The 24,970-nt window shown below is 40.0% G+C and overlaps 1 protein-coding gene across 1 annotated transcript in view; it reads right to left on the reverse strand.

The window, feature by feature from the left end:
* DOCK1 (dedicator of cytokinesis 1) overlaps window positions 1-24,970 on the reverse strand; it is a 530,863-nt gene that overhangs the window by 71,360 nt on the left and 434,533 nt on the right. The window contains exon 38 of the mRNA XM_060768624.2: window positions 18,567-18,686. Coding sequence (XP_060624607.2) covers window positions 18,567-18,686 — 120 coding nt within the window. The remainder of the gene's footprint in view (window positions 1-18,566; window positions 18,687-24,970) is intronic.

Raw genomic sequence — 24,970 nt, forward strand, 5'->3', positions numbered from 1 at the left:
CAAGATACTCCACTTTGGCAGAAAAAATGAAATGCAAAGATACAGAATGGGGGACGCCTGGCTCGAGAGCAGTACGTGTGAAAAAGATCTTGGAGTCCTCGTGGACAACAAGTTAAACATGAGCCAACAATGTGATGTGGCAGCAAAAAAAAGCCAATGGGATTTTGGCCTGCATCAATAGGAGCATAGTGTCTAGATCTAAGGAAGTAATGCTACCCCTCTATTCTGCTTTGGTTAGACCACATCTGGAATACTGTGTCCAATTCTGGGCACCACAATTCAAGAGAGATATTGGCAAGCTGGAATGTGTCCAGAGGAGGGCGACTAAAATGATCAAGGGTCTGGAGAACAAGCCCTATGAGGAGCGGCTTAGGGAACTGGGCATGTTTAGCCTGAAGAAGAGAAGGCTGAGAGGAGATATGATAGCCATGTATAAATATGTGAGAGGAAGCCACAGGGAGGAGGGAGCAAACTTGTTTTCTGCTTCCTTGGAGACTAGGACGCGGAACAATGGCTTCAAACTACAAGAGAGGAGATTCCATCTGAACATTAGGAAGAACTTCCTGACTGTGAGAGCCGTTCAGCAGTGGAACTCTCTGCCCCGGAGTGTGGTGGAGGCTCCTTCTTTGGAAGCTTTTAAGCAGAGGCTGGATGGCCATTTGTCAGGGGTGATTTGAATGCAATATTCCTGCTTCTTGGCAGGGGGTTGGACTGGATGGCCCAGGAGGTCTCTTCCAACTCTTTGATTCTATGATTCTATGAGACCAGACTCACAGGCAAAAGATGAGTTGGCTGAGTGGGGTGACTGAAGAACTCTCCAGTTGTATGGCAGACAGTGGAAGCACTTTATGGTACAGGTGAGGCAGCAATTAGAAGAGGCATGGAAGGTGGGAGGGGGGGAGGAAAGCAAAATGTTATTTAAATGCAATATCCCTATGAATATAGTAAAAATTATTACATGTTATATAGTAGAGGTATTTAAAGTGAGAGTGTCATCATAGCAACTGGTGGTTTGAAGTAATCTGTCAGTAGGTGTGTCATACTGCTTTTCAAAATATGAAAACCCAGTTAAAGGGGAAAAAATCTGGCCAACATTCATGTGATTTTTCTTTTCTTTTAGTTTTCTAATATTTTAGCATTTTTACCAGAGAGTCTAAGTTCTTATCCCTCTAGGAACAAAAGTATAAAGGACATATCTTTGAGTCAAATAAATGATTGTCTACATGTGGGATCCTGTTCTACAAGGGCAATTATTTTCCTCTCCCATTCTGAATAATTAACTTCCCCTGGGAAAATCTTAATAATGCAATACCTTTGTCTCCCAAAATATGCCTAACTGAAAAGAAAACTATAGGAAACATAGGACAGATCTATACAGGACTACAAAACTGGGGTCCATCCAGTTTAGTGTATGCTGGATTGGCCTTAGGATGGGTCAAACAGTCACTCCCTTCCCAGCCACTGCAGAAACGGAAGGGAGTCCCAACCATCTATGGCCCTGATCATGGATCATAACCACTGGACAGCTACCTTTACCATTTCCTGCTGTGACATGAGTTTTACCTGCCTCCTGTCCTGACATAGGTTCTCCTACCTGTTTCCTGCACTAACACCGACAAGATGATGAGGGAGGGAAAGGAGAAAGGACAAGTTGTCTCCTCTCTCCCCTCCATACCCTGATTGCTCCATCCCCCTTCTGATCTATAAGCAGATCCACTGTTCAGATGGATTCACAGTTGAGGGATAGTCCAAATTGTGGGCCAAAATTCAGACTATCCTCCAACTTTGATTAACACTAGACACTATACTCCTTTAGAGGCAGCCCCAAATTTCATTAGCTTTTGAAGCAACTGCATCACACTGTTGGCTCATGTTCAACTTGTTGTCCACTAAGACTCTAAAATCTTTATCATATGGACTGTGGTTGAGCTAGGTGTCCCCTGTCCATTATCTATGCATTTTTTTTTTTGCCCAAGTGAAGTATCCTACATTTCTCCTTGTTGAAAGTCATTTTGTTAGTTTTGGCCCAGATCTCTAATCTGTTGAGGATGGAGATAACACTACCTCTGAGGATGCTTGCCATAGATGCAGGTGAAACATGAGGAGAAAATGCCTCTAGAACATGGCCATATCGCCCGAAAAAACTACAACAACCCAGTGATTCCGGCAAAGAAAGCCTTCGACAATATATTTCTACTGCCTGCAATATATATAATGAGATTAGGACCATATTTTCCTTCATGTGTGTCCTCTTTCATCTTGAGTAGAAGGAAACCCCCATATTTAGAGATCTTACGTTTATTTGATCCTATACTTCTGCAAAATCTTGTTCTAGGTGTGAAAAATGCTAGAAATTTGAGGAATGGAAGAAAAATTTATGGGGGCAGTGAAGTCCTAATTTTGCCTCTCATTCCTCACATCTACATTCTTGCAATCAGATGGGAATGGTTCATTTTTATCATTTTCGTTGTGTCATTTACCTCTACTTGAATTTCTCCTCTCTCGTTCAACTATCCTACTGTAGAAAATATTCATTCCTACAGATCTGAAGTACTAGTGTGAACCGGTCAAGCAATAACTACCCTTTGTACATCCTCATAGCCCAGATCCAATTTACTTCCACTGGCTGCATTTGCCATGTCAAGAAACCAACATGACCACAATAGGGATTCAGTCACACATTTCTTGCTGCGTTATTTGTGACCCAAGATTTTCATCTCTGCAATGCACAAGTATGTTACCAGAACAATAAGCTACAGCAACAAGAAACTGAAAAGAGAAGCAAACCCCTTGAGTATTCTCCTTCCACGTCAGAACTGCAAAGAGTCTTTATATCATCGTTCCTAGGATATTCTAAGAATAGAAGAAGTCCATCAATGAGAACACCTTGCCACCAAATGCCACTTCTCGAAGTTATAACACCAAGTGCAGAGAAAATAAAATTGCTGCAAGAAGAAAACTTATTATCTCATTTGGAAGAGATTAATGGAATCTTTTAAGTATCCATTTGCTAGCAACATGAATCATGTTTTCAAATATCTACCATTAGGCATCTATTACAATCACTTTTGCCATAATAGAAAATACAGATAATTCTGTTTTCATTTTAAGAGAAAATAACTGAAAGCAACGAGTTTTCATTTTTTGACATTACTCGTACTGGTATTTTCTTCAGCTATAATTTACAGTATTTTTGGAGGGGGGAGGGGTAGATAATTTCTGTATATTTCACCATATGCTATGATATTTTTCAAATCCCCATACTAGACACACAGATTTGTCTTTTTGCTGCAGCATCATGCAATCCAGAGCCCTATGCACCCTTGCCTGAGTTTGTGTCTTATCAATTATCATCACTACCAACACCATAATCATTCCCAAAAAAATCAGTGGTGGAGCAGAGGCAGAAAAATTCACATTTTCCTTAAACAGTCAGGTACATAGAGCTGGATCCCTTATTTTTCTCATTATTTCAAGTTCAACCACAATGATGAAAATAATTCCCAAAACTTCAGTGGTGCGGCAAAGGCAGAAAAATACTAATTTTCCATAACAAAATTTAATGGAGGCTCCCATAGGTCTCGATGAAATTGATTGTGATTATTGAGCTTGAAAACAATGTGTGTTTTTCTTAGGTGTTTTGATTGTGAAAGAAGATGTGAAAGTTTCTTTGCTGCCATGGATCACCATGTTTCAGTAGGAAGTTCAGTTACCACTGCAAGATCATTAGTCCTAAGTTGATCCCCATGCATACAAAATTCTCCCATTCTTTCTATAAGGCAACAACATTGATGAAACTGCAAGTACGTGACACTGTGTGGCTTGGATGAAAGCATAGCTTCCAAGATTTAATATGAAAAATGAGACACATAAGATATTGGAGTGTGGTCAAGGGAGCATATGTGAAAAATAACATGAAAAACTAGGAGATGCTGCAGCACTTTTCCTTTGCTGGAACCTGCTAAATAGCTCAATATTCTACTTTTATATTTTGAACTCCATTTATAGCAATTAAAGGAAAGTTTCGGATGAAGGGAGGAGAAGTGGGAGGAGGAGAAAACTAGGACATTCTAAAAGTAGCTGAAAAGTGAGACGAGAAGAGATTAATCAGAAATGTCTCTGCTGAATGGGGGTAGATGAAAGTTATGTGAGAAATTCCCAGATACAATATACAGTTTCAGTTGTTCTTTGAGGACGTACCAGGTGCGCAATATAAAACATAACTCTTCCAAATTGGAAAGTCATTTTATCACTCATATTTAATATTGTTTTAAAATGCTTCTAAAGCCCTATGACATCCATACTCCAGGAAATAATGCCCGGATGCTCACTGGAGGGAAGGATATTAGAGGAAAAGAAGAAGTACTTTGGCCACATAATGAGAAGACGGGAATGCTTGGAGAAAATAATAATGCTGGGGAAAATGGAAGGAAAAAGGAAAAGTGGCCAACCAAAGGCAAGATGGATGGATGATATCCTTGAAGTGACTGGCTTGACCTTGAAAGAGCAGGGGGTGGTGACGGCCAACAGGGTGCTCTGCCGTGGGCTGATCCATGAGGTCATGAAGAATCGGAAGTGACTGAACGAATAAACAACAAAATAACACCCCATGGAAACCTCTGAAAACCTATCTATGGCTGGATCTACTCTATGCTGTATCTCGGGATCTGATCCCAGATTAACTGGCAGTGTAGACTCATATAATCCCGTTCAAATCAGATAATCTGGGATCAGATCCTGGGATATTGTGCAGTGTAGATCCAGCCTACAGCTATCACAGCATATACATTTGAAAAATGTGTGATTGTCACTAAAGCCTCAGAAATCTGTCACTATGGTTGAAGGTCAATAATGTCCAGTCTGCTGTGTCTCAAATTTCCTGCTTTGGAACTTTTCCCGGCTTTATCTAGAACACAGGAAGTCACCTAGACCAATCTGCTATTGTGAGAAGAGACAGCCAGTTTACAGCATTTTATTTGATGTATGTTTTTAATGCATGGGGAGAAATCTGCCTGGGTAATGCACAAGTTAATGAATCTTGCAATTCTGGAGAGGAAAATGTCTTTCTTTGGCTAAAGGCTTAAGATCTGTCTGGAGCACACACACTTACAGTAGACATCTATTATGGTCCAATTCTGAAAGGGAGGGGTTGTTTTTTATTTTGGGGCAAATATGACTTTCAGATCCACATCAAACAGACTTTAAAAGAGTGTGTGGAGGTAATGTTTAAAATGGGTTATCTGCAGTAGAAATAAAAATCTGTTTCAGTAATATTGGAACTGATACAATGACATTGATATTCCAACTTTAACTGCCATGTTCTCGATGCTACTGAATGATGAGAGTCGTAAGTTTAACAAAGTTTTTAGCCTTCTTTGCCCAATAGTCGTAGTACCTCATTAGACTACAATACTTGGGATTCCATAGCAATGAGCCATGGCAGTTAAAGAGGTGTCAAACTGCATTAATTCTGTAGTGTAGATGCACCCTCAAACAGTTCATATTTCATGCACATGAAGTGATATTATTATCTTTTAATCTAACTCTCTCCCCGGCCCTGCATTGTTTATTTAGTCGTTGGAAAAAACAGTGTTAATAAAAAGAGACAAATTATCCCGATGCAGTATGTTGGTAATTACCAGTAAAGTACAAGATGTACTTTACTTCATGATTAGAGAATCTCTGCAGCTTTCTAATCAACGAAGTGAAATATAGAGTGACGAGTACTCTTCGGAAGTCAGTTTTCAAAGCTCCAGGTCTAATTTACCTTTCTCATGTTATCTCTATCAACAAGGCTGCAAAGCTACTTTCCCAGACTAGAGGTTTATCAGGTATCTAGTTAGACTTCCTCCATCAACCGGTAATAATATCAGAAATAAAAATAGTCATTCACCTTATTTCCTAACTGTTGTTTATTTTTCCCTCCCCCCTGTGCTATAGAGAAGTCACCTAGGGTATATCTACACTAGAGTTGTGCGATGAACTGTTTTCCTTTGGTTCATCCATTCCTTTGTTACTTTTGTTACCTTCAGGAGCACGTAATGGGAAGCCTCACGCCAGTACAAAAATAAGTTTGACATGAAAGCAAGCGGGAGCCGATCCCGGCTCCTCGCTGTTTTTCGTGGTGAGCACATAGCACTCCTTGCTTCCTTGCCTTGGAAAGAGAGTATGTGTATGGGTGTGACATGCAGGCACAGAAATACCTGCCTAAAGCCAAGGGCCTCGTCTGGAGTACGAATGAGAACTTGCTTGTTGCCTCCTTTCCTTGGAAAGAGAGTACATTGTTTTACTGTTTTTTATATAATCTATATTATATCTCAACGTTTTTAACGATATTTAATGTTGTTGGGGGCACTGATTCCCGACTGTAAACCGCCTCGAGTCACCTTCAGGTTGAGAGAGGCATACATCATTATGTTAAATAAACGAACAAACAAATAAATATATGTGTGGTGTGAAGGCCCAGAAACGCCTGCTTGCAGCTGAGCGCATCATCTAGAATAAGAATGAGAACTTGCCTGTTGCCTCCTTGCCTTGGAAAGAGTGTGTGTGTGTGGCATGCAGGCCCAGAAAGCACACGCGCCTGCCTGCAGCCAAGTGCCTCCTCTAGAGTAAGAATGAGAACTTGCCTCCTTGCCTTGGAAAGAGAGTGTGTGCATGTGTGGCATGCAGACACAGAAAGCTCCCGCACCTGCCTGAAGCCAAGCGCCTCTCATTTAGAGTAGAAATAGGTAAGAAGCCTCCTTAAAGGGTGCGCCTGCATGCAGCTGAGTGTCTCTCCTCTAAACAGCTTCAATGCCTAAAATGACTGGAAAGGGAGCCTGCGAAGCTTCTTCCCCATAACGGGCCAATAGAAAAAGGATCTTTCAGCACCCTAGAGTGAAAACCATCCTGATTTCGGGAGGATCCCAAAAAATGGATTGGGGCCCCCACCAACAGCCGGGACACGAAACAGATCAAGGTTTACCCCGAAAGCACAACTCTAATCTACACTGTAAAATGAATGCTGTTTAATACCACTTTAACTGTCATGGTTCAATGCTATGGAATCCTGGAATTTTTAGTCTGATGAAGAAGCGAAATACCTTGTAAAACAACAACTCCCATGACTACATAACCATTCAGATCATATTCCCACAAACCTTTCTCCAACTGAAAGGTTAGCATGCTAGGAAAGACATTTTAGTTTGTTACTTTAAGGAAATAAATACCCCCATGTTATGTTGGTAGCACTCTCCAGTTTGAATTATGTTAGGGGACACATATCATCCACTACAGAACTCATTTTGCTTGGCAGACACACTTACACCCAGTTTAATGTTACACTGCTATCCTAATCTCCTCCTGTTTTTCTTATGATTTCATTCTTCACCTGCTTGGTTCTTATATAATCCATTTAGAGGCTAACTAAAGCCTCTTGCTGGTCCAGCATGTTAAGCAGGTATTGCAAACGGAAGGTTAATTACTTGTGAATTCTCAGTGGAAAAGCAATTCATTGGCTCAAGCCTGCAAAAGTAAACTTGCCCTCTCATAGAAAAATATGGGCCTTGGGAAAAGGAGAGCCTCTTAAATTATGTATTATTTTTTTATTATAGTTATTGAGAAGGTTGCACTTTTTTTTAAAAAAAAAGAACAAGATGACTTATAAGCTAAAACCAAAATGGATATGCAGACTTCTGCAACATCAGTACATTTGAACCTCCATATTCAAGGTTTCAGTATCCACAGATGGCATGGAAATATTTTGGGGTAAAAAAATCCTAAAATTAAACCTCGACTTTGCCACGTAGTGAGCATTACATGTGTAGCCATTCCTTATTGTATTCTCCTGTCATTTCACAGATCCTAAGGCTCTCCTTGGCACTTGTTTAAGTGGTTCATAATTTTATTCTAGGGATGCTATTTTACTACACCTTTGGGATTACAGAACCAAGTCGCAGTGGACACCAAGGGCCCCATTTATTAAAGATAAGTATGTAGAAGTACCTATGTGAATATATACATTTTTACTAAGCAGCAGCACATTCTGTTTTGTAGGTGCATATCATGTTTCCATGTTATTTCACAATTTGCAAAAAGCAATGATGAAAGAACTGGTTCATTAGTTAAAGAAAGAATGTAGATTGACCTACATATTGTGCAAAAAACAGAATAGTTTCTAGACTTGCTAAATAATGCTAGCCCTAGCACTGAGGAAACAAGTATATGGAATGAATCAGTCTGTCAGAAGCGATGCTTAATTCATGTCATACCATCCTTTTAATTCTGAAAAACTGTCTTTTCAAATCCTCTGTCTTGCAGACAAAAGATGAATTCCAAGAAAGTGAATACATTTAGATTGGAGAGAATGGGTTTTTAGACAAGGAATGGAAGTCTACGCCAGTATTTTCAAGTTTGGATCCCCAGATGTTGCTGTACTACTATTGTGTTTGAGGATCGGTACATCCGTATGAATACTAAGGTGCTTGTTTACAAAGCTGTTGTCCTCCCAACCCTGTTATGCACCTGCAAAATGTGGACCGTCTACACTCAACTCCTGGAACAATTTCATCAGCGTTGCCTCTGAAAAGTCCTGCCAATCTCTTGGGAAGACAGGGGGACAAATGTCAGCATGCTGGAAGAAGCAAAACCACCAGCATTGAAGCGATGCTCCTATGCCATCAAGTCACTGGTCTGACAACATTGTCTGAATGCCTGATCAAAGCAGTTACTATACTCCCAACTTAAGAAAGGAAAACGAAATGTTTGTGGACAGGAAAAGAGATTTAAATATGGGCTTAAAGCTAACCTTAAAAACTGTGGCATAAACACCGAGAACTGGGAAGCCTTGTCCTTTGAGTTCTGACTGGATGTCAGCTGTGACCAGCAGTGCTGTGGAATGGAGGATGAAATGGAGAGATGTGGCAAGAGGAAGGCGTGTCAAACCAACCCTGACTGGGACCACCTACCACTTGGAAACCGATGCCCTTTGTGGAAGAACATGTAGATCAAGATTAGGGCTTCCCAGTCACCTATGGACCTTGGAGGGCCATCATACTTGGACAAAGAGAGATCACCTAAATAAGTAAGTAAGTAAGAAGTAAGTACTACTATTGTCATTGCCAGTTACAATTGGGAACAATGGGTGCTATGGCTCAAAACATCTGGGGACCCAAAGATGGAAATGTAGTAAACTGAGAACTTGAAAAAGTTTCATTGCAAATAACTGTGTATACTATTTCATGTGTTAACAGATAACTCTAGCAAGCAGAATAAGATATACAATTCACTGCATGGGACTGTATTTTCATTTACTAGCTGGACCATGATATGAAAAAGGTTGTGGATTGCTCTTCTGATTCTGAGGGAGAAGGAGGACAGGTGGATGAAGAAGCAATACTTGGGAGATTTGGGGCTAAATGGTGAGGAAGAAGGAGATGAGGCGGCAGACATCAGAAATCCCTATATTTCAGGAATGCCAATGGGAGAAAGAAGTTAGGAGATCGGCTAGGCTAGCAGACAAAATGTTGAGCAATCAGACGGGCCTTAGAGACAGCTGTGCTCAGGGCTATAAATTAGCAGCAAAGTCAGGGGCCCAGTGCTGACCTACTTTGGGGGAGTTCCTGTTACAAGCTTCGTGTCTCAGTTCCAGCGACGGATCTTGCTGAAGGCTCTTGGCTATGGACATTTGTTTTTGCAACTTGTAAGCCTATTTATCAAAGAATTTAATTTCTGTCTGATGTGAAGACCATGCATTATCCATCGGGATTGCACTTTCTATTTCACTTATTGCATTATCTTTATTTTGGCTGAAGTAAAGCCTTTTTATTTATTTTCACTTGTGTCTAAGGCTGTTTCCGGCGTAAAACGGGACAGAAATGCAGCATTTTTTTTATCACAGATTACTGAATTTGTGAATGGCCAAAAATCATTTAGCTTGATTAATGATGTAAGTAATGAGAGTACAAAAAGTTGGAGGAAAAGTAAGGGATTGAGGACTCTGGAAAGGGCATGTGAGTATGAAAGGAAAATAATTTCACACTTGCCAGCACAATCCAGTTACTCAGTACATTTAATTTTAAGTGTCACCAAGAGATAATAGACTACAGGTTGCATCATTATTTGACAGTTCAATAAAATGGGGGGATTCAATGGCAAAACATCAATTAAGAATACATGTAAGAGATAACTTTGTAACAAATAGAACCCATAAATGTGCACATATAAAAGGAAAGCAAAACAGACGAAATCCCGAGAAAAACCGAGCTAGCATTGAAGCAAATCTTTTCTTTGCCCTTCACCACTAAATAACATTAAACTTGTGCTCAATGAAGATTTTAGCATTCCAGTTCTCTTACCTAGTATACACTAAATACACACTAAAATAAATACAATTAAAAAATATCTCAATATGAACATCTATTTTTCACTTCTGTAGAGATAAGTACATATTTAAATGGTGTTTTTTCCCCAGCATGGGAATTAATTTACTCATTTGTTTTTTTCATTCAGCTCTAAGATTAATTTTAGAATGGGTAATATGATAGTTTGTCAATTATCTTGCTCAGTTTATACATCAGTGTTTACAAAAAGCTTAGCCCTTGAAGCATGCTATGGAATTGGTGCATATAATTAAAAAGAAGAACAACTGGGGACTCCATTTCCTGCCAGAAATCCATTCTTGATATATTTCGCTTTCTAAATGTTTCTGTTTCATTGTATTTCTGTTGGTCATTACACAATACATGTTCAGCACTGAGAAGTGAAGATTTAATCCACTTACAAAATGGTGATAAAGCAAACCAATCTTGGGTTGTTGTAGGTTTTTTGGACTGTATGGCCATGTTCTAGAGAGAATATGGCCTCTAGAACATGGCCATATAGCCCGAAAAACCTACAACCACCCAGTGATTCCGGCCATGAAAGCCTTTGACAATACATCAAACCAATCTTCTTGCCAGGAAGAAGTGAAAAAGATTGTGGAATTGAAACAGAAAAGAAGAATGAATACAGTGGGCCCTTGATATCTGCTGAGGTTTGGTTTCAGGACCCTTCATGGATATCAGAATATTCAATTCCCACAATATATAAGGGTGCAGTAAAATGCTATCCCTTATATGTTGTTGTTGTTCATTCGTTCAGTCGTCTCCGACTCTTCGTGACCTCATGGACCAGCCTACGCCAGAGCTCCCTGTCGGCCGTTACCACCCCCAGCTCCCTCAAGGTCAGTCCAGTCACTTCAAGGATGCCATCCATCCATCTTGCCCTTGGTCGGCCCCTCTTCCTTTTGCCTTCCACTTTCCCCAGCATAATTGTCTTCTCTAGGCTTTCCTGTCTCCTCATGATGTGGCCAAAGTACTTCAGCTTTGTCTCTAGTATCTTTCCCTCCAGTGAGCAGTCGGGCTTTATTTCCTGGAGGATGGACTGGTTGGATCTTCTCGCAGTCCAAGGCACTCTCAGAACTTTCCTCCAACACCACAGCTCAAAAGCATCGATCTTCCTTCGCTCAGCCTTCCCTAAGGTCCAGCTCTCACATCCGTAGGTGACTACAGGGAATACCATGGCTTTGACTAGGCGGATCTTTGTTGCCAGTCTGATGTCTCTACTCTTCACTATTTTATCGAGACTGGACATTGCTCTCCTCCCAAGAAGTAAGCGTCTTCTGATTTCCTGGCCACAGTCTGCATCTGCAGTAATCTTTGCACCTAGAAATACAAAGTCTGTCACGGCCTCCACGGTTTCTCCCTCTATTTTCCAGTTGTCAATCATTCTTGTTGCCATAATCTTGGTTTTTTTGATGTTTAGCTGCAACCCGGCTTTTGCGCTTTCTTCTTTCACCTTGATTAGAAGGCTCCTCAGCTCCTCCTCGCTTTCGGCCATCAGAGTGGTGTCATCTGCATATCTGAGGTTGTTAATGTTTCTTCCAGCAATTTCCACCCCAGCTTTGCATTCATCCAGCCCCGCACATCGCATGATGTGTTCTGCATACAAGTTAAAAAGGTTGGGTGAGAGGATGCAGCCTTGCCGTACGCCTTTCCCAATCTTGAACCAGTCTGTTGTTCCGTGGTCAGTTCTGACTGTTGCTACTTGGTCCTTGTACAGATTCCTCAGGAGAGAGACAAGGTGGCTTGGGATGCCCATCCCACCAAGAACTTGCCACAATTTATTATGATCCACACAGTCAAAGGCTTTAGAATAGTCAATGAAGCAGAAGTAGATGTTTTTCTGAAACTCCCTGCCTTTCTCCATTATCCAGCGAATATTGGCAATCTGGTCTCTCGTTCCCCTGCCTTTTCTAAACCCAGCTTGAACATCTGGCAACTCTCGCTCCATGTATTGCTGGAGTCTTCCTTGCAGGATCTTGAGCATTACCTTACTGGCATGAGAAATAAGGGCAACTGTACGGAAGTTTGAGCAGTCTTTCGCATTTCCCTTTTTTGGTATGGGGATATAAGTTGATTTTTTCCAGTCTGATGGCCATTCTTGTGTTTTCCATATTTGCTGGCAAATGGCATGCATCACCTTGACAGCATCATCTTTTAAGATTTTAAACAGTTCAGCTGGGATCCCATCGTCTCCTGCTGCCTTGTTGTTAGCAATGCTTCTTAAGGCCCATTCAACCTCACTCCTCAGGATGTCTGGTTCTAATTCATTCACCACACCGTCAAAGCTATCCTCGATATCGTTATCCTTCCTATACAGATCTTCTGTATAGTCTCGCCACCTTCTCTTGATCTCTTCAGCTTCTGTTAGGTCCCTGCCATCTTTGTTTCTTATCATACCAATTTTTGCCTGAAATTTACCTCCAATGTTTCTAATTTTCTGGAAGAGGTCTCTTGTCCTTCCTATTCTGTTGTCTTCTTCCACTTCCATGCATTGCTTATTTAAAAATAGTTCCTTATCTCTTCTGGCTAACCTCTGGAATTGCGCATTTAACTGGGCATATCTCCCCTTTTCACTGTTTCCTTTTGCTTTCCTCCTTTCTTGGGCTACTTCCAGTGTCTCAGCAGACAACCATTTTGCCTTCTTGGTTTTCTTTTTCTTTGGAACGTACTTTGTTGCCACCTCCTGAACAATGTCACGGACTTCTGTCCATAGTTCTTCTGGGACTCTGTTTACTAAATCTAGTCCTTCAAATCTGTTCTTCACTTCCACTGTATATTCGCTAGGAATGTTAGTGAGATCATATCTAACTGGTCTGTGTATTTTCCCTGATCTCTTTAGTTTTATTCTAAATTGGGCAATAAGAAGTTCGTGATCTGAGCTACAGTCAGCCCCAGGTCTTGTTTTCACCGACTGGATGGATGTCCGCCACCTTTGGCTGCAAAGGATGTAGTCAATCTGATTTCGGTGTTGACCATCTGGTGAGGTCCATGTATAAAGCCGTCTTTTAGGTTGTTGGAAGAGAGTATTCGTTATACACAGCGAGTTTTCCTGGCAGAATTCTATCAGCCTGCGTCCCGCTTCATTTTGTTCTCCCAGACCATGCTTGCCTGTGATCCCAGTTGTCATTTGACTTCCCACCTTGGCATTCCAGTCTCCTGTAATGAAAATAATGTCTCTTTTTGGTGTATTATCCAGTAGGTCCTGCAGATCCTCATAGAACTGATCTACTTCTGCTTCTTCAGCAGCTGTGGTTGGGGCGTATATTTGGATCACTGTGATGTTGAAAGGCTTTCCTTGCACTCGAATTGAGATCATTCTGTCATTTTTTGGGTTGTATCCAAGCACCGCTTTAGCGAATTTCTTATTAATTATGAAGGCTACTCCATTTCTTCGATGTTCCTCTTGTCCGCAGTAGTAGATCTGGTGGTCATCTGATGTGAAGTGGCCCATTCCAGTCCATTTCAGTTCGCTGACCCCCAGAATGTCTATCTTTAGTCTTGACATCTCACCAATAACAACATCCAATTTGCCCTGGCTCATAGATCTTACATTCCAGGTTCCTATGGTGTGTTGATCTTTAGAGCATCGGATTCGTCGTTCGCCTCCAGTACCGTCGGCCGCTAGCCTTCCTTTCGGCTTTGAGCTAGCTGCGTCATCACATCTGGGGCTAGTTGAACTTATCCTCTGCTCCTCCCCAGTAGCATTTTGGCCATCTTCCGACCTGGGAGTCCCATCTTCCAATGGCATACCGACATATCTCTGGTTGTACTGGTCCATTTAGTTTTCTTGGCAAGGATACTGGAGTGGTTTGCCATTGCCTTCCCCAGGGATCACGCTTGGTCTGACCTCTCTGCCACAACCGTCCCGTCTTGGGTGGCCCTTCACGGTTTCGCTCATGACATCATTGAGGTGCTCAAGCTCCAGCGCCCCGACAAGGCGGTGATCCTTTGCAATGGTTTCTTTTTGGATTCTTATATATATTCAAGTGGTGGTTGACTCAATGGATGCAGAATCTATGGAAATGGAAGGCAAACTGTACTTGAAAGAAAACAACAGTAAAAATGGCACGAAGAAGCAGAATGAAGCAAAGGGTCATTTTACATGGGAAGAAAGGTTATAAGGCTTAAAAAGATATATATTTTTCAAAAATAAAAGGTGAACATGAGTAAGGTTGTTTAAACTGAGTCTTAAATCATGAACTCAACTATCACTTTTTTGCAAAGATTTCAGTTTAGTGTAAAACAAGTGTGAATCAAGACCAATTGTGGCCAAAATTAGTACTATCACCATAGGTCTATCATCTACTGCTGAACTGCTCATTCAGTCTTGTGCTGCTGCCTGACAAGTTCCTCCTGTCAAACAAAAACAGTAAGCAATCTAATGGGGTGAGGACCATACACCATTACTCTGAAGACTTTTATCAAATTTGAAACAAGATTTTTTTTTAAAAAAAGATCAGATACTAGCTTTGGATTGTCCTTAATTTCAGATGTCAGATGTCAATTTCAGACAAATTCCAATACTCTTATGACAAGGGTCCTCAAACTAAGGCCCGAGGGCCGGATACAGCCCTCCAAGGTAATTTACCTGGCCCTTGCTCAGGGTCAGCTGAAGTCTGAAACGACTTGAAAGAACACAACAACAACAATCCTATCTCATCAGCCGAAAGCAGACCCACATTCCCACTGAAATACTAGTAAGTTTATATTTGTTAAAATTGTTCCTCATTTTAATTATTGTATTGTTTTAAAGTGTTTTTGAACTACAAATAAGATATGTACAATGTATATAGGAATTCATTCATGTTTTTTAAAAAATTATAATCCAGCCCTCTAACAGTTTGAGGGACTGTGACCTGGCCCTCTGTTTAAAAAGTTTGAGGACCCCTACTCTAATGCACTGCTTTATAGATTGTGGATCCTGACCTCAAATGTGGTCCCCCTTAGCTCAATGTTGGGGCCACAAAAATGGCAACAGTAAAAGGTTTTTGAATGTCACCCATTTACACAAATCTGTTAGCAACAACATGTAGTGTTTGTGTGGCCATGGGCAACTATCCTCCACCTGCTCTTCCTGCACAATAGATGAACATGCGGTGTTGGGACAAACAACTTGTTTATCAGTTACAATACAAACAGGGTTGGCAGCCAAGCATGGGTTTTGGATTAGGATTTGGACACAGGCAGTTTTCCGATCAGTTCTATTCCAGAACACTGGCAGTTTTCCGATCAGTTCTATTCCAGAACACTGGTGCTACTGCACCCCTAATAAGCCACCTGGACACCCCTCCATTCAATAAGGGGGGGGGGAGATACCATGCCAAACGCCCTCAAATTGTGACAGAAGAACATGACTGAAATAACAATAACACAAACACAGGCTGAATAACTGTAGGGCGGGAGGGAGGGTGCAGCTCAAAGGCCCTGATCTGAGGGTCTGCTCTCCCGAATCTTTGCCAATAATGGTGCAGGGCGAAGTCTGGCACTGAATGGCTGTGCACCCCATGAGCGCCAAATATGCAGAACATAAGGGACTTCTGAGAAGAAGAAGCCCCAAAAGAAGATGGCTAGTTGGGGGACACTAGCTGCTCTGATGTCTCTGCTCAAGGCATCTACTGTAGACTCTGCAGAAAATGCTTCAGCTGGACTCCACTATAAGTAAAGCCAGCCTGTTTAGCAAGTATTGCCAGTGTTGGTTTATTTTCAGTAAATTTGTGATTTTTATACCTAATGCCAGGAGTCATGTAAAAATTTCCTCAGGAAGAAAGGGGCCCCAAGTGGAAAAGGTTAAGAATCCTAGCTCTAAGGTACCAGAAAGGAAAGTATGAGAAAAATAAGATAGTCCATCTCCCTTGTACGCATAAATCTTGCAGATTTCTTCCCAGTAGTCATCTTTCTTGTGGAGACACGTACAGCACAGACCTGTGTATCAATTGCTAGCTCCAACTAGAATAGAGACACTGAATCAATTACTGAATTATATGTCCATATTTATATCAGCCCCATTGAATCAATGGATCTATTCTGGTTGGTACTAGCAACTAGATGTAGACCAAAGCGAGCAGTGACTACCTCTTGAATTATGGCATGTGATTGCTTTCATTTTGCTGCCTAGTTGTGACAGCTTTTGCCAAGGAAACTGTTTTAGTACTGTGCTGAAATTTATTTCATTATGTTTTAGAATTCTATGGTGCTTTGGGGGCCCTTTGCGAAAGTTGAAAAATGGCATATACCCTGTCCCCTTGATATATAATGGTGAGCCTCGAACTTTAATAGGAAATAGTCTTTAACTTTCTATTTGGCTTTTATTAAATGTGGTTGTTTCCTGTCCCTGCCAATTTACCCAGCTATGGAGTCAATTTGCCCATGCCGTAGTTTTCAAAAGGGTTAGGAGACAAAGTAAGCATAAGGGATCGCTAGAATTTTCAGCCAGAAAAATTAAAAAACGTATAAATAATGGGGAATGCTCTAAACATTGCTCCTTGGGTGCTGACAAAACAGTTAAGAACAGTACAAATTTTGCTGATCTTTCCAAAAGCAAGAGAAAGGGAGCTAAAGCAAACATTCAGCATTTCTTAAACAAGCAGACATTTACTTCTCTTTCCCATGTATGACTAGAGTAATACACAATTGAGGCTAAAATCAAACCCAAATTATTCTACAAAACGGCATCTTTACAAACTGTGAATTTCTCATTTTGCAGAAGGCTGCACAGGTTGAGGTACTGTAAACAGGTATTTTGCCTGCTGTTCAAAAGCAGCTCATTAGTGCCATGGTAGCGGAAATGCACAAGTCAGTATTTAAAATAACCAGGACACAGAAGTGTTTTCCTTCCTCCATAAAACAACTGAAGACATTAAAAGCAAAGATGATGCAAAATAGTTTCTGCAATCTGTACTCTTGCTTGTTTCGTTGCCGAAAATGTATCTTCCAGACCGTTTCCCCTCCATCCTTATTCTCTCCCATGCCAAATTTGCAAAAAATAAATAAGACAACTCTCCTCCTTTCCTTCATCCTAAAATATTTTTATATACAAAATACCAGATTTTAATCTTGAATTTCTTTTAAACCTTAAAGCAGGGGTGGGCAAAACCACTCGCAGAATAATGATAATCCAACATCTCCAGGACTAGAAATGGTTCACTTCTGCCTCAAAGACAAGGCAGGATAAAAAACATGATAAACAATAATGGCCCAATAATGGGGTTGCAGAAAAATTCAGAACTATTGCAGTAAAATAAGAACCGTAATGGAAGAAATAATAGAAAGAATAGGGTAAAATTAAAGTGGAATAAAGCCAGATTCGTGTCTCTCAGTATAGAGACAAAGGAAGATAACAATAATTGGATAGAAATCCTAAAATGTATGATAGCTGCTATACAGGCTACAATAGCCTAAGGATTGAGAGACAATACAAGATGGGAGTTGGAAATTTGGTGGTCTTATCTCTCAGAATACATAATCAATGATTTCACTAATCAAAGGAAAAACAAGTATATGAATAATCACACAAAAAAAGTCGCTCCTGACACAAAACAAAACGAACATTTTCCCTCCCTGTTTCCCCCCCCCCCCTTTTCCCCTATCCCCATACTGTCTCCTCTCTCTTTCCTCCTTTTATCTTATTTCTGGAAAATATATATTTTAATAAAAATATTATAAAAATAAAATGAGAAAGACTACCCTGAAGTATACTTTGAATATCAAAGATTCCAAGTCTACATTCAGATTATGCCACATTCCTTTTTTTTTTCCTTCCTCAAAAGTTGCCCATAATTATTACCATTAATCAATGCCTTTGGAAGGTTGAGGAGAGAATCTATGGCCACCCAGACATTGGTGATGGTGTTACTTGGAGTTGATGAAATCTAGAGTCTACTAATTGGAAAACTACAGGTTTTCTTGCTTTAGAATGAGGAGTCTTCATTTTATATCTTGGCAAATTTTATATTCATACTTATAAGCATATTGTTGCTATAGATTGTTACTTTAATCATCATCATGATTGTCATCACCATCCTCATCCTTGCCACCTTTTTCCTCTTTATGCCTCACAGCTCCAGCCTAGTCATATAAAATGCTCAATAGTACAATAGAAAAGCTCATACAAGGTCACTTGATGAATAATTTCTTTGCCATTTGGCACATTTGCAGCTCCCAACTTTGCTGCAAAAGCAACCGAACATGCTTTTTAAAAATTACCTTGCCCTTGTCAAAGTAGTGGATAATTTCTTGATAGAGCTGATCTTTTAGTTGTCCTTGTGTGGCGGCCTGGTATCCATCCCGCTGAGTAAGGTGCGCCGCGCATGGTTCTTCTGACCACTAAATTAAATGCAAACAGTGGAGAAAATGAAGGGAATAAACATGATTAATGCACCTTTAACTCTGTCCTATTTTTAAATAAGCTCATGAGCTGGATATGTAGTGGGCTATTTTGGCGATGGGGAATATGGCATCAATTGCCGACTCCATCATGCCATCTATCTATAACCCATATTTGCAAAAATTGGGTTTGATACACAGGACACTTAGGAAGCTCAACCTGAACATTAAAGTAACTTATCAGTAGGAGAAGATTTTTCAAATTGCACTATTGTTTTATGTTTTTGCTTTGTACTGTGAAAGAGCCTGTGTCAATGAGTGATATCAACAGGACTAAATAAAACTGGAAGGTACATAAGTGGGGAAAAAATAAAGAGAGGCTGATAGGCTATAGCAAGGATTGCTAATTGGGCTCTGCAGGCCCATGTGATCGCAAATCTGTTCCCAACATCTCCATACCACATAGCTTCCAGATATCTAAATGTTGTGTCAGAAGGAGGGACAAAAATTACCCAAAATTGCTGCAAATCATACCAAAACAAGAGTTTTTGTCCCATAGAAATCACCTTCATAAAAAAACACACAAAACTCAACAGAAAATAATGTGAAAACAAACAAACGCAGAAGTGACTGGGTCACGTCAGGAGAGAATGCCTCTAGAACATGGCTATATAGCCCGAAAAAACCTACAACAACCCAGAAGTTACTTCTGGAGTCTCTTGAGTAGAGAAGTGCAAGGATTATCCTTCACCGCCTTATGGCAGGATTCTATCGCATCCTTGGATTTGCGGTTTATCTGCCATGACACCTTTCAGTGCAATCCCACCAAACTACATTTTGTACTGAAGGCTGCCATGGCAGTTAAAGGGAAAGCCTAGTGCTATAATGTAGTTAGTGAAAAGGAGCTTCTAGTCAATTCTGGGTGCCTGGAAAGTAGCAGTGTGCACCTGTGTGTTTATGTGCAGGCGATTTGTACTTCTTACTTGTCCGAACGTATCTCTCTTTACGTCCCGCCTCGGACTCTAAGATCGTCCGGGGAGGCCCTGCTCTCGATCACACCTTCTTCACAAAAGCACTTGGTGGGGATGAGAGACAGGGCCTTCTTGGTGGTGGCCCCCTGCCAGTGGAGAACTCTCCCTAGCGAAATTAGGTCAACTACATCCATCCTTTCCTTTAGGAAAAAGCTTAAAACATAGTTTTGCCCAGGTCTGTGCTTTACGTTATAAAGTAAACCTAAAGCTTTAGTAAAAAATCTAAAGACATGGCCTGTATTGAACTTTCCTTGTCCCAAGAATCTCACAAATTTATTGATACGCTCTTCACCATTCACTCCTTTCAGAATTACTGGTAACACTAAATACAATCCTATTAACAGACACTCCCCCCCCCCCCCCCTCACATACACACAATTACTGACTATATAACATGGATTCAGACCAATACACTCATAGTCATATGTTGATGTGATGTTCCTGAATGTCTACACTGGTGCTCTGATTTCACCAGAAAAACTAGAATCACTGTATTGTCGAAGGCTTTAATGGCTGGAATCATTGAGTTGTTGTAGGTTTTTCGGGCTATATGTCCATGTTCTAGAAGCATTCTCTCCTGACGTTTCGCCTGCATCTATGGCAGATGTTTTCGCCTGCATCTATGGCAGCCACAACCTCTGAGGATGCCTGCCATAGATGTAGGCAAAAGGTCAGGAGAGAATGCTTCTAGAACATGGCCATATAGTCCGAAAAACCTACAACAACCCAACTAGAATCACTGTTGGGTTGCTGTGAGTTCTTTGGCTGTTTGGCCATGTCCCAGAAGCATTCTCTCCTGATGTTTCACCCACATCTATGGCAGGCATCCTCAGAGATTGTTAGGTCTGTTAGAAACTAGGCAAGTAAGGTTTATATGTCTGTGTCCAGGATAGGAGAAAGAACTCTTGCCTGCTTGAGGCAAGTGTGAATGCTGCAATTGGCCACCTTGATTAGCACTGAATAGCCTTGCAGCTTCAAAGACTGGCTGATTCCTGCCTAGGGGAATCCTTTGTTGGGAGGTGTTATCTGGCACTGATTGTTTCATGCCTGGAATTTCCCTTTTGTTTGAGTGTTCCTGTTTTTCCTGCATGGTAAAATCAGCACTGAAATAAAACTATACCAAATAAATACTTCAAAATTGCAACGCCTGCCTGATTTATAAGACAGAGCTAACAGCATATTTTAAAAAACTTTTAATTAAGTCTTACATTCAGCATAGTGAGAGGCATTATTTTTCAGGTTATCTGCCTTCAAGTAATTAACTGCAGCAAATTAAGAAACTTATTTTGATTCTGAAATTTTATATGACCATAGTAAAATCATTAAAAACCTAATGCTTTTGTGTAAGATAATGGTACTGTGAAATAACCACTATTAATCGCAACCACTTATCTGGAAAGAAAAGAATATAAAAAGGCATGATTTGTTCTAATGTTTATGTGTGAAATATTCAGATATATTTTAAACTATCTCATGTCTTACTTTCCAATTCATTTGCTTAAAGTAACAGGAGAAATTATGGGCTTCAGATATCTGGTTTATAATTCAGACCTTGAATACAAAAAACCCCCGAAACTTTTACTTCATTTTCTGCTATTCTATAATATGCTACTACAAGCTGATTCTGAGTATAGCTTTTGTGGCAGCTTAGCTTACAAAGCAATCCTAAAGATATTGAAGTGCATGGAACACAATTTTGAGTGAATGCACATTGAATCAGTCAGTCTCACGCGTGCTTACCTTGGAGTAAATCCCACTGAACTCAGCAGGACTGAATAAATATGAGCTAGGCTGCATACATTAAGAATGGCTTTCTCCGCACAAGATATTTCTCATTAAGCATTTCTATTTTATTTTAGAAAAAACGCATTTTTAATAAAAGCTTTTCTATGACAGCTTTATCCTTTAAGTGTCATCTGAATGGCATTGACATTTTCCTTTTCATATAAAAGACTAACCAATCAATTTCTGGAAAGATGAATATATAAAGCAGAAAATATCTTTGCACAGGTCTTACAAATATGCTCTACACCTTTTCTGCCCTTACATTTACATTTTCTTCTTTTGAAAGAGTTTGATTGCCATTTATTCCTTTTGTTTAAAAGGCACCATGTGTTTTGTTCTATATCACTGTACCTTTTCAACCCTCCCCAAATTATTTTTCCCCAACAGTGCCAAAGAAAAAGCTACTAGAGCTCATACCCCTACTTTGAAAATCAATTACACAAAAGGGTATTAACACATTATATAGATGCCATCAGAAAATCACTTTAATTGCCATCTGGATGTATTTCTAAGTTACAAATGGTGTTTCATTACTAAGGGCTTTTCCAGACAGGCCCTACATCCCAGGATCAGATCTGCTTTAAACTGCCAAATAATCTGGCATAAACAGCTTTTGCACAGTTAAAACTTGTGTGCTAGCTGTGCCCGTACCTTGGGAAGCCTGATCTGGCCACGGTGGTCCATGCCTTTGAAGACTGTTCGGAAACTCCAACTAATCCAATGGGCGGCAGCCAAATTACTCACTGGAGGGACATACAGGGAGCATACCACTCCCCTGTTGTGTCAGCTCCACTAGCTGCCGGTCCACTTCCAAGCACAATTCAAAGTGCTGGTCTTGGCCTATAAAGCCCTATACGGTTCCGGCCCAGCTTACTTATCCGAATGTATCACCCTCTATGTCCCGCCTCAGCCTCTAAGATTGTCCGGAGAGGCCCTGCTCTCGATCCTGCCTTCTTCACAAGTGCGCTTTGCGGGGATGAGAGACAGGGCCTTCTTGGTCGTGGCCCCCACCTGTGGAACACACTCCCTAGCGAAATTATGTCAATTACACCCCTCCTTTCCTTTTAGGAAAAAGCTTAAAACATGGTTTTGGGACCAGGCATTCACGTTGCAGGCTGACAGCAATCACAATGTCTTTGAGAACTGACTATGGACAGGCTTTGGTGTGGGTCGTTGGTGGCTGAATCGGATTTGGATATGGCTATTTAGTTAATAATATTGTTTTAAATTGATTTTTCTTTTTAACTTGATGTTTTTACTTATTATGTAATGTTGTGTTTTATGCTGTTTGTATGTGTGGGCATCAAATTGTGCCGGTTGTAAGCCATCCTTGGTCCTCCTTCAGGAGTTGAGAAGGACGGGGTACAAATGTTTGAAATAAATAATAATAATAATAATAATAATAATAATAACAACAACAACAACCTGAGATCAGATCTTGGAATATAGGGCCTGTCTGGAAGGTTCCTAAGTATAATGGAGATGATATATACCAATTTATACCAGAATGGTAGGTGTAACCTAGGTATTATACCTCATTATGGACAGTACTGGGCAACAGCAACTTTGAACAGTATTAGTCATTTTAAAAAAATATGCCATAAGATTAATGTGGTGCATCACAATCCATAAGATATGAAAACATTTTTTTGTAAATGTTATGCACCCAAACTGACAGGATGAAAGAAACAGACAATCAGAGCACATTATATGCAATAGCAATGTCAATCAAAAAAGTTTATATTGTGAGCATGAACGTCACCATTGGACCAATACTGACGTTACAATACTATATGTTACTTTTGCTATCATGTCACATCCAGTAATGAACTGTAATACACTGCGTACCATATCAATGAAACATTATTATTATTATTATTATTATTATTATTATTATTATTATTATTATTATCAACTTTATTTATAGTCCACCTTTCTCCCTGGGGAAACTCAAGGTAGCTAATAATCTCACATTTAGTGAAGTTTAAAAGGTGCAAGACAAAAGTTAAAAAACAATTCAATAGTGATAGTGTGGTAAAAATGAGGTTTACCATACCAAGGGAAACTACTGGACTCATTGCCACCTTTGCATCATCCTGTTCACAGGCCACTGTTCCTTCTACTACTGAAGTACAGCGCTCCCTGTGTTTTGAGTCATGCGAGACATACTGATGGCATGACTTCCAAAAAAGTAAATATTTTGTAATTATTGACACATCCTAAGATAGGGTTTGCATTACTTGAACAGTAGCATATTTCACTAACACTCTCATCAAACAGAAGTTATTCACACTATAAAATGAACCACTGTTGAGCAAGCAATGTTTCCCAGGAAAAGGATCCTGGTGAATTAAGTTTTTTCATTCTTTTACTCAATATTTTATTTATTTATTTATCGTGTCAGGAGTGAATCAAGGGTACAGTTGTAATGCATTAAAAAAACAAACAAAGAAACCCACAAAGTTTGAAAACTTGGCATTATATTAAATGTCCTTTGACCAGAAGTTGGCTACTTACAAAGGACATTTACTCAACAGTATACACTTCTAATATTCTTACCTCTTCCCCATCTGATATTATGTACTAAAATATCAACCCTATGCACTAGTAATTTATAAGGTTGTCTTAGATCCAAGTATATATTAAGCAATAAATTATCTAATCTCCATACACACACATGTAGACACTCGGCTGATGGATAACTGGAATCACAGAACTGTAAAATAAATGTGAGGTATTTGGAAGATAAATTACTAGACTAAGCTGACATCTAAATCATCTCTTTTTGAAAAGCACATAGGACTCTTTCCTACTGACAGTTTAGCAGTTTGAGATTCACTTATTATTAAATAAGAGGAGATATCATGCTACGTTTGTCTCTACTCGGAGGTGACATTTTCAATCATTTTGTAGCAAGATTTCCACAGGTCCTGCAGACTTGTTAACAAATGCTCAGATTTCACACCACTAGCATTTTTTTTAATTCTCAAATTATTCAATGTGGTTATTAAAAGGAGGGGGAAATATAGAGCTACAGATGGATCTCACCAAACTACAGAAGTGAGCATCAAAATAGGGAATACTATGCGAGTATAGTGAAAATGATCATTGTGGAAAATAACGAATGAGATTTGAGTTTGCAGTGAATGAACAGAAAAAAGATCTTTGCATTATGCTGAGTTTTGGACATAAAAGTTGTGAATATGGAAGCGTATGTTATAGCTTTTTATCCTGATCCTTTTCACCCTGCGATTTGAAATCAGCTATTTTCCCATTATTTCTGCTGTTGCAAATCAGAGGGCACATATTTTTTTCTATTGTTTTCTAGTGGTAATGCCATTGTAATCATTTCTACAATTGGTCAGCTTACAAATTCCCCTAATTTTTTTGGCTTCTGAAATCCAGTGGCAGTTGTCCCTGCAGACATTTTCTTTACCAATAGAGACATTTTCTCTACCAATACCAATG

The sequence above is a fragment of the Anolis sagrei genome, chromosome 3 (genome assembly GCF_037176765.1).
Source record: "Anolis sagrei isolate rAnoSag1 chromosome 3, rAnoSag1.mat, whole genome shotgun sequence".
Lineage (NCBI taxonomy): Eukaryota > Metazoa > Chordata > Lepidosauria > Squamata > Dactyloidae > Anolis > Anolis sagrei.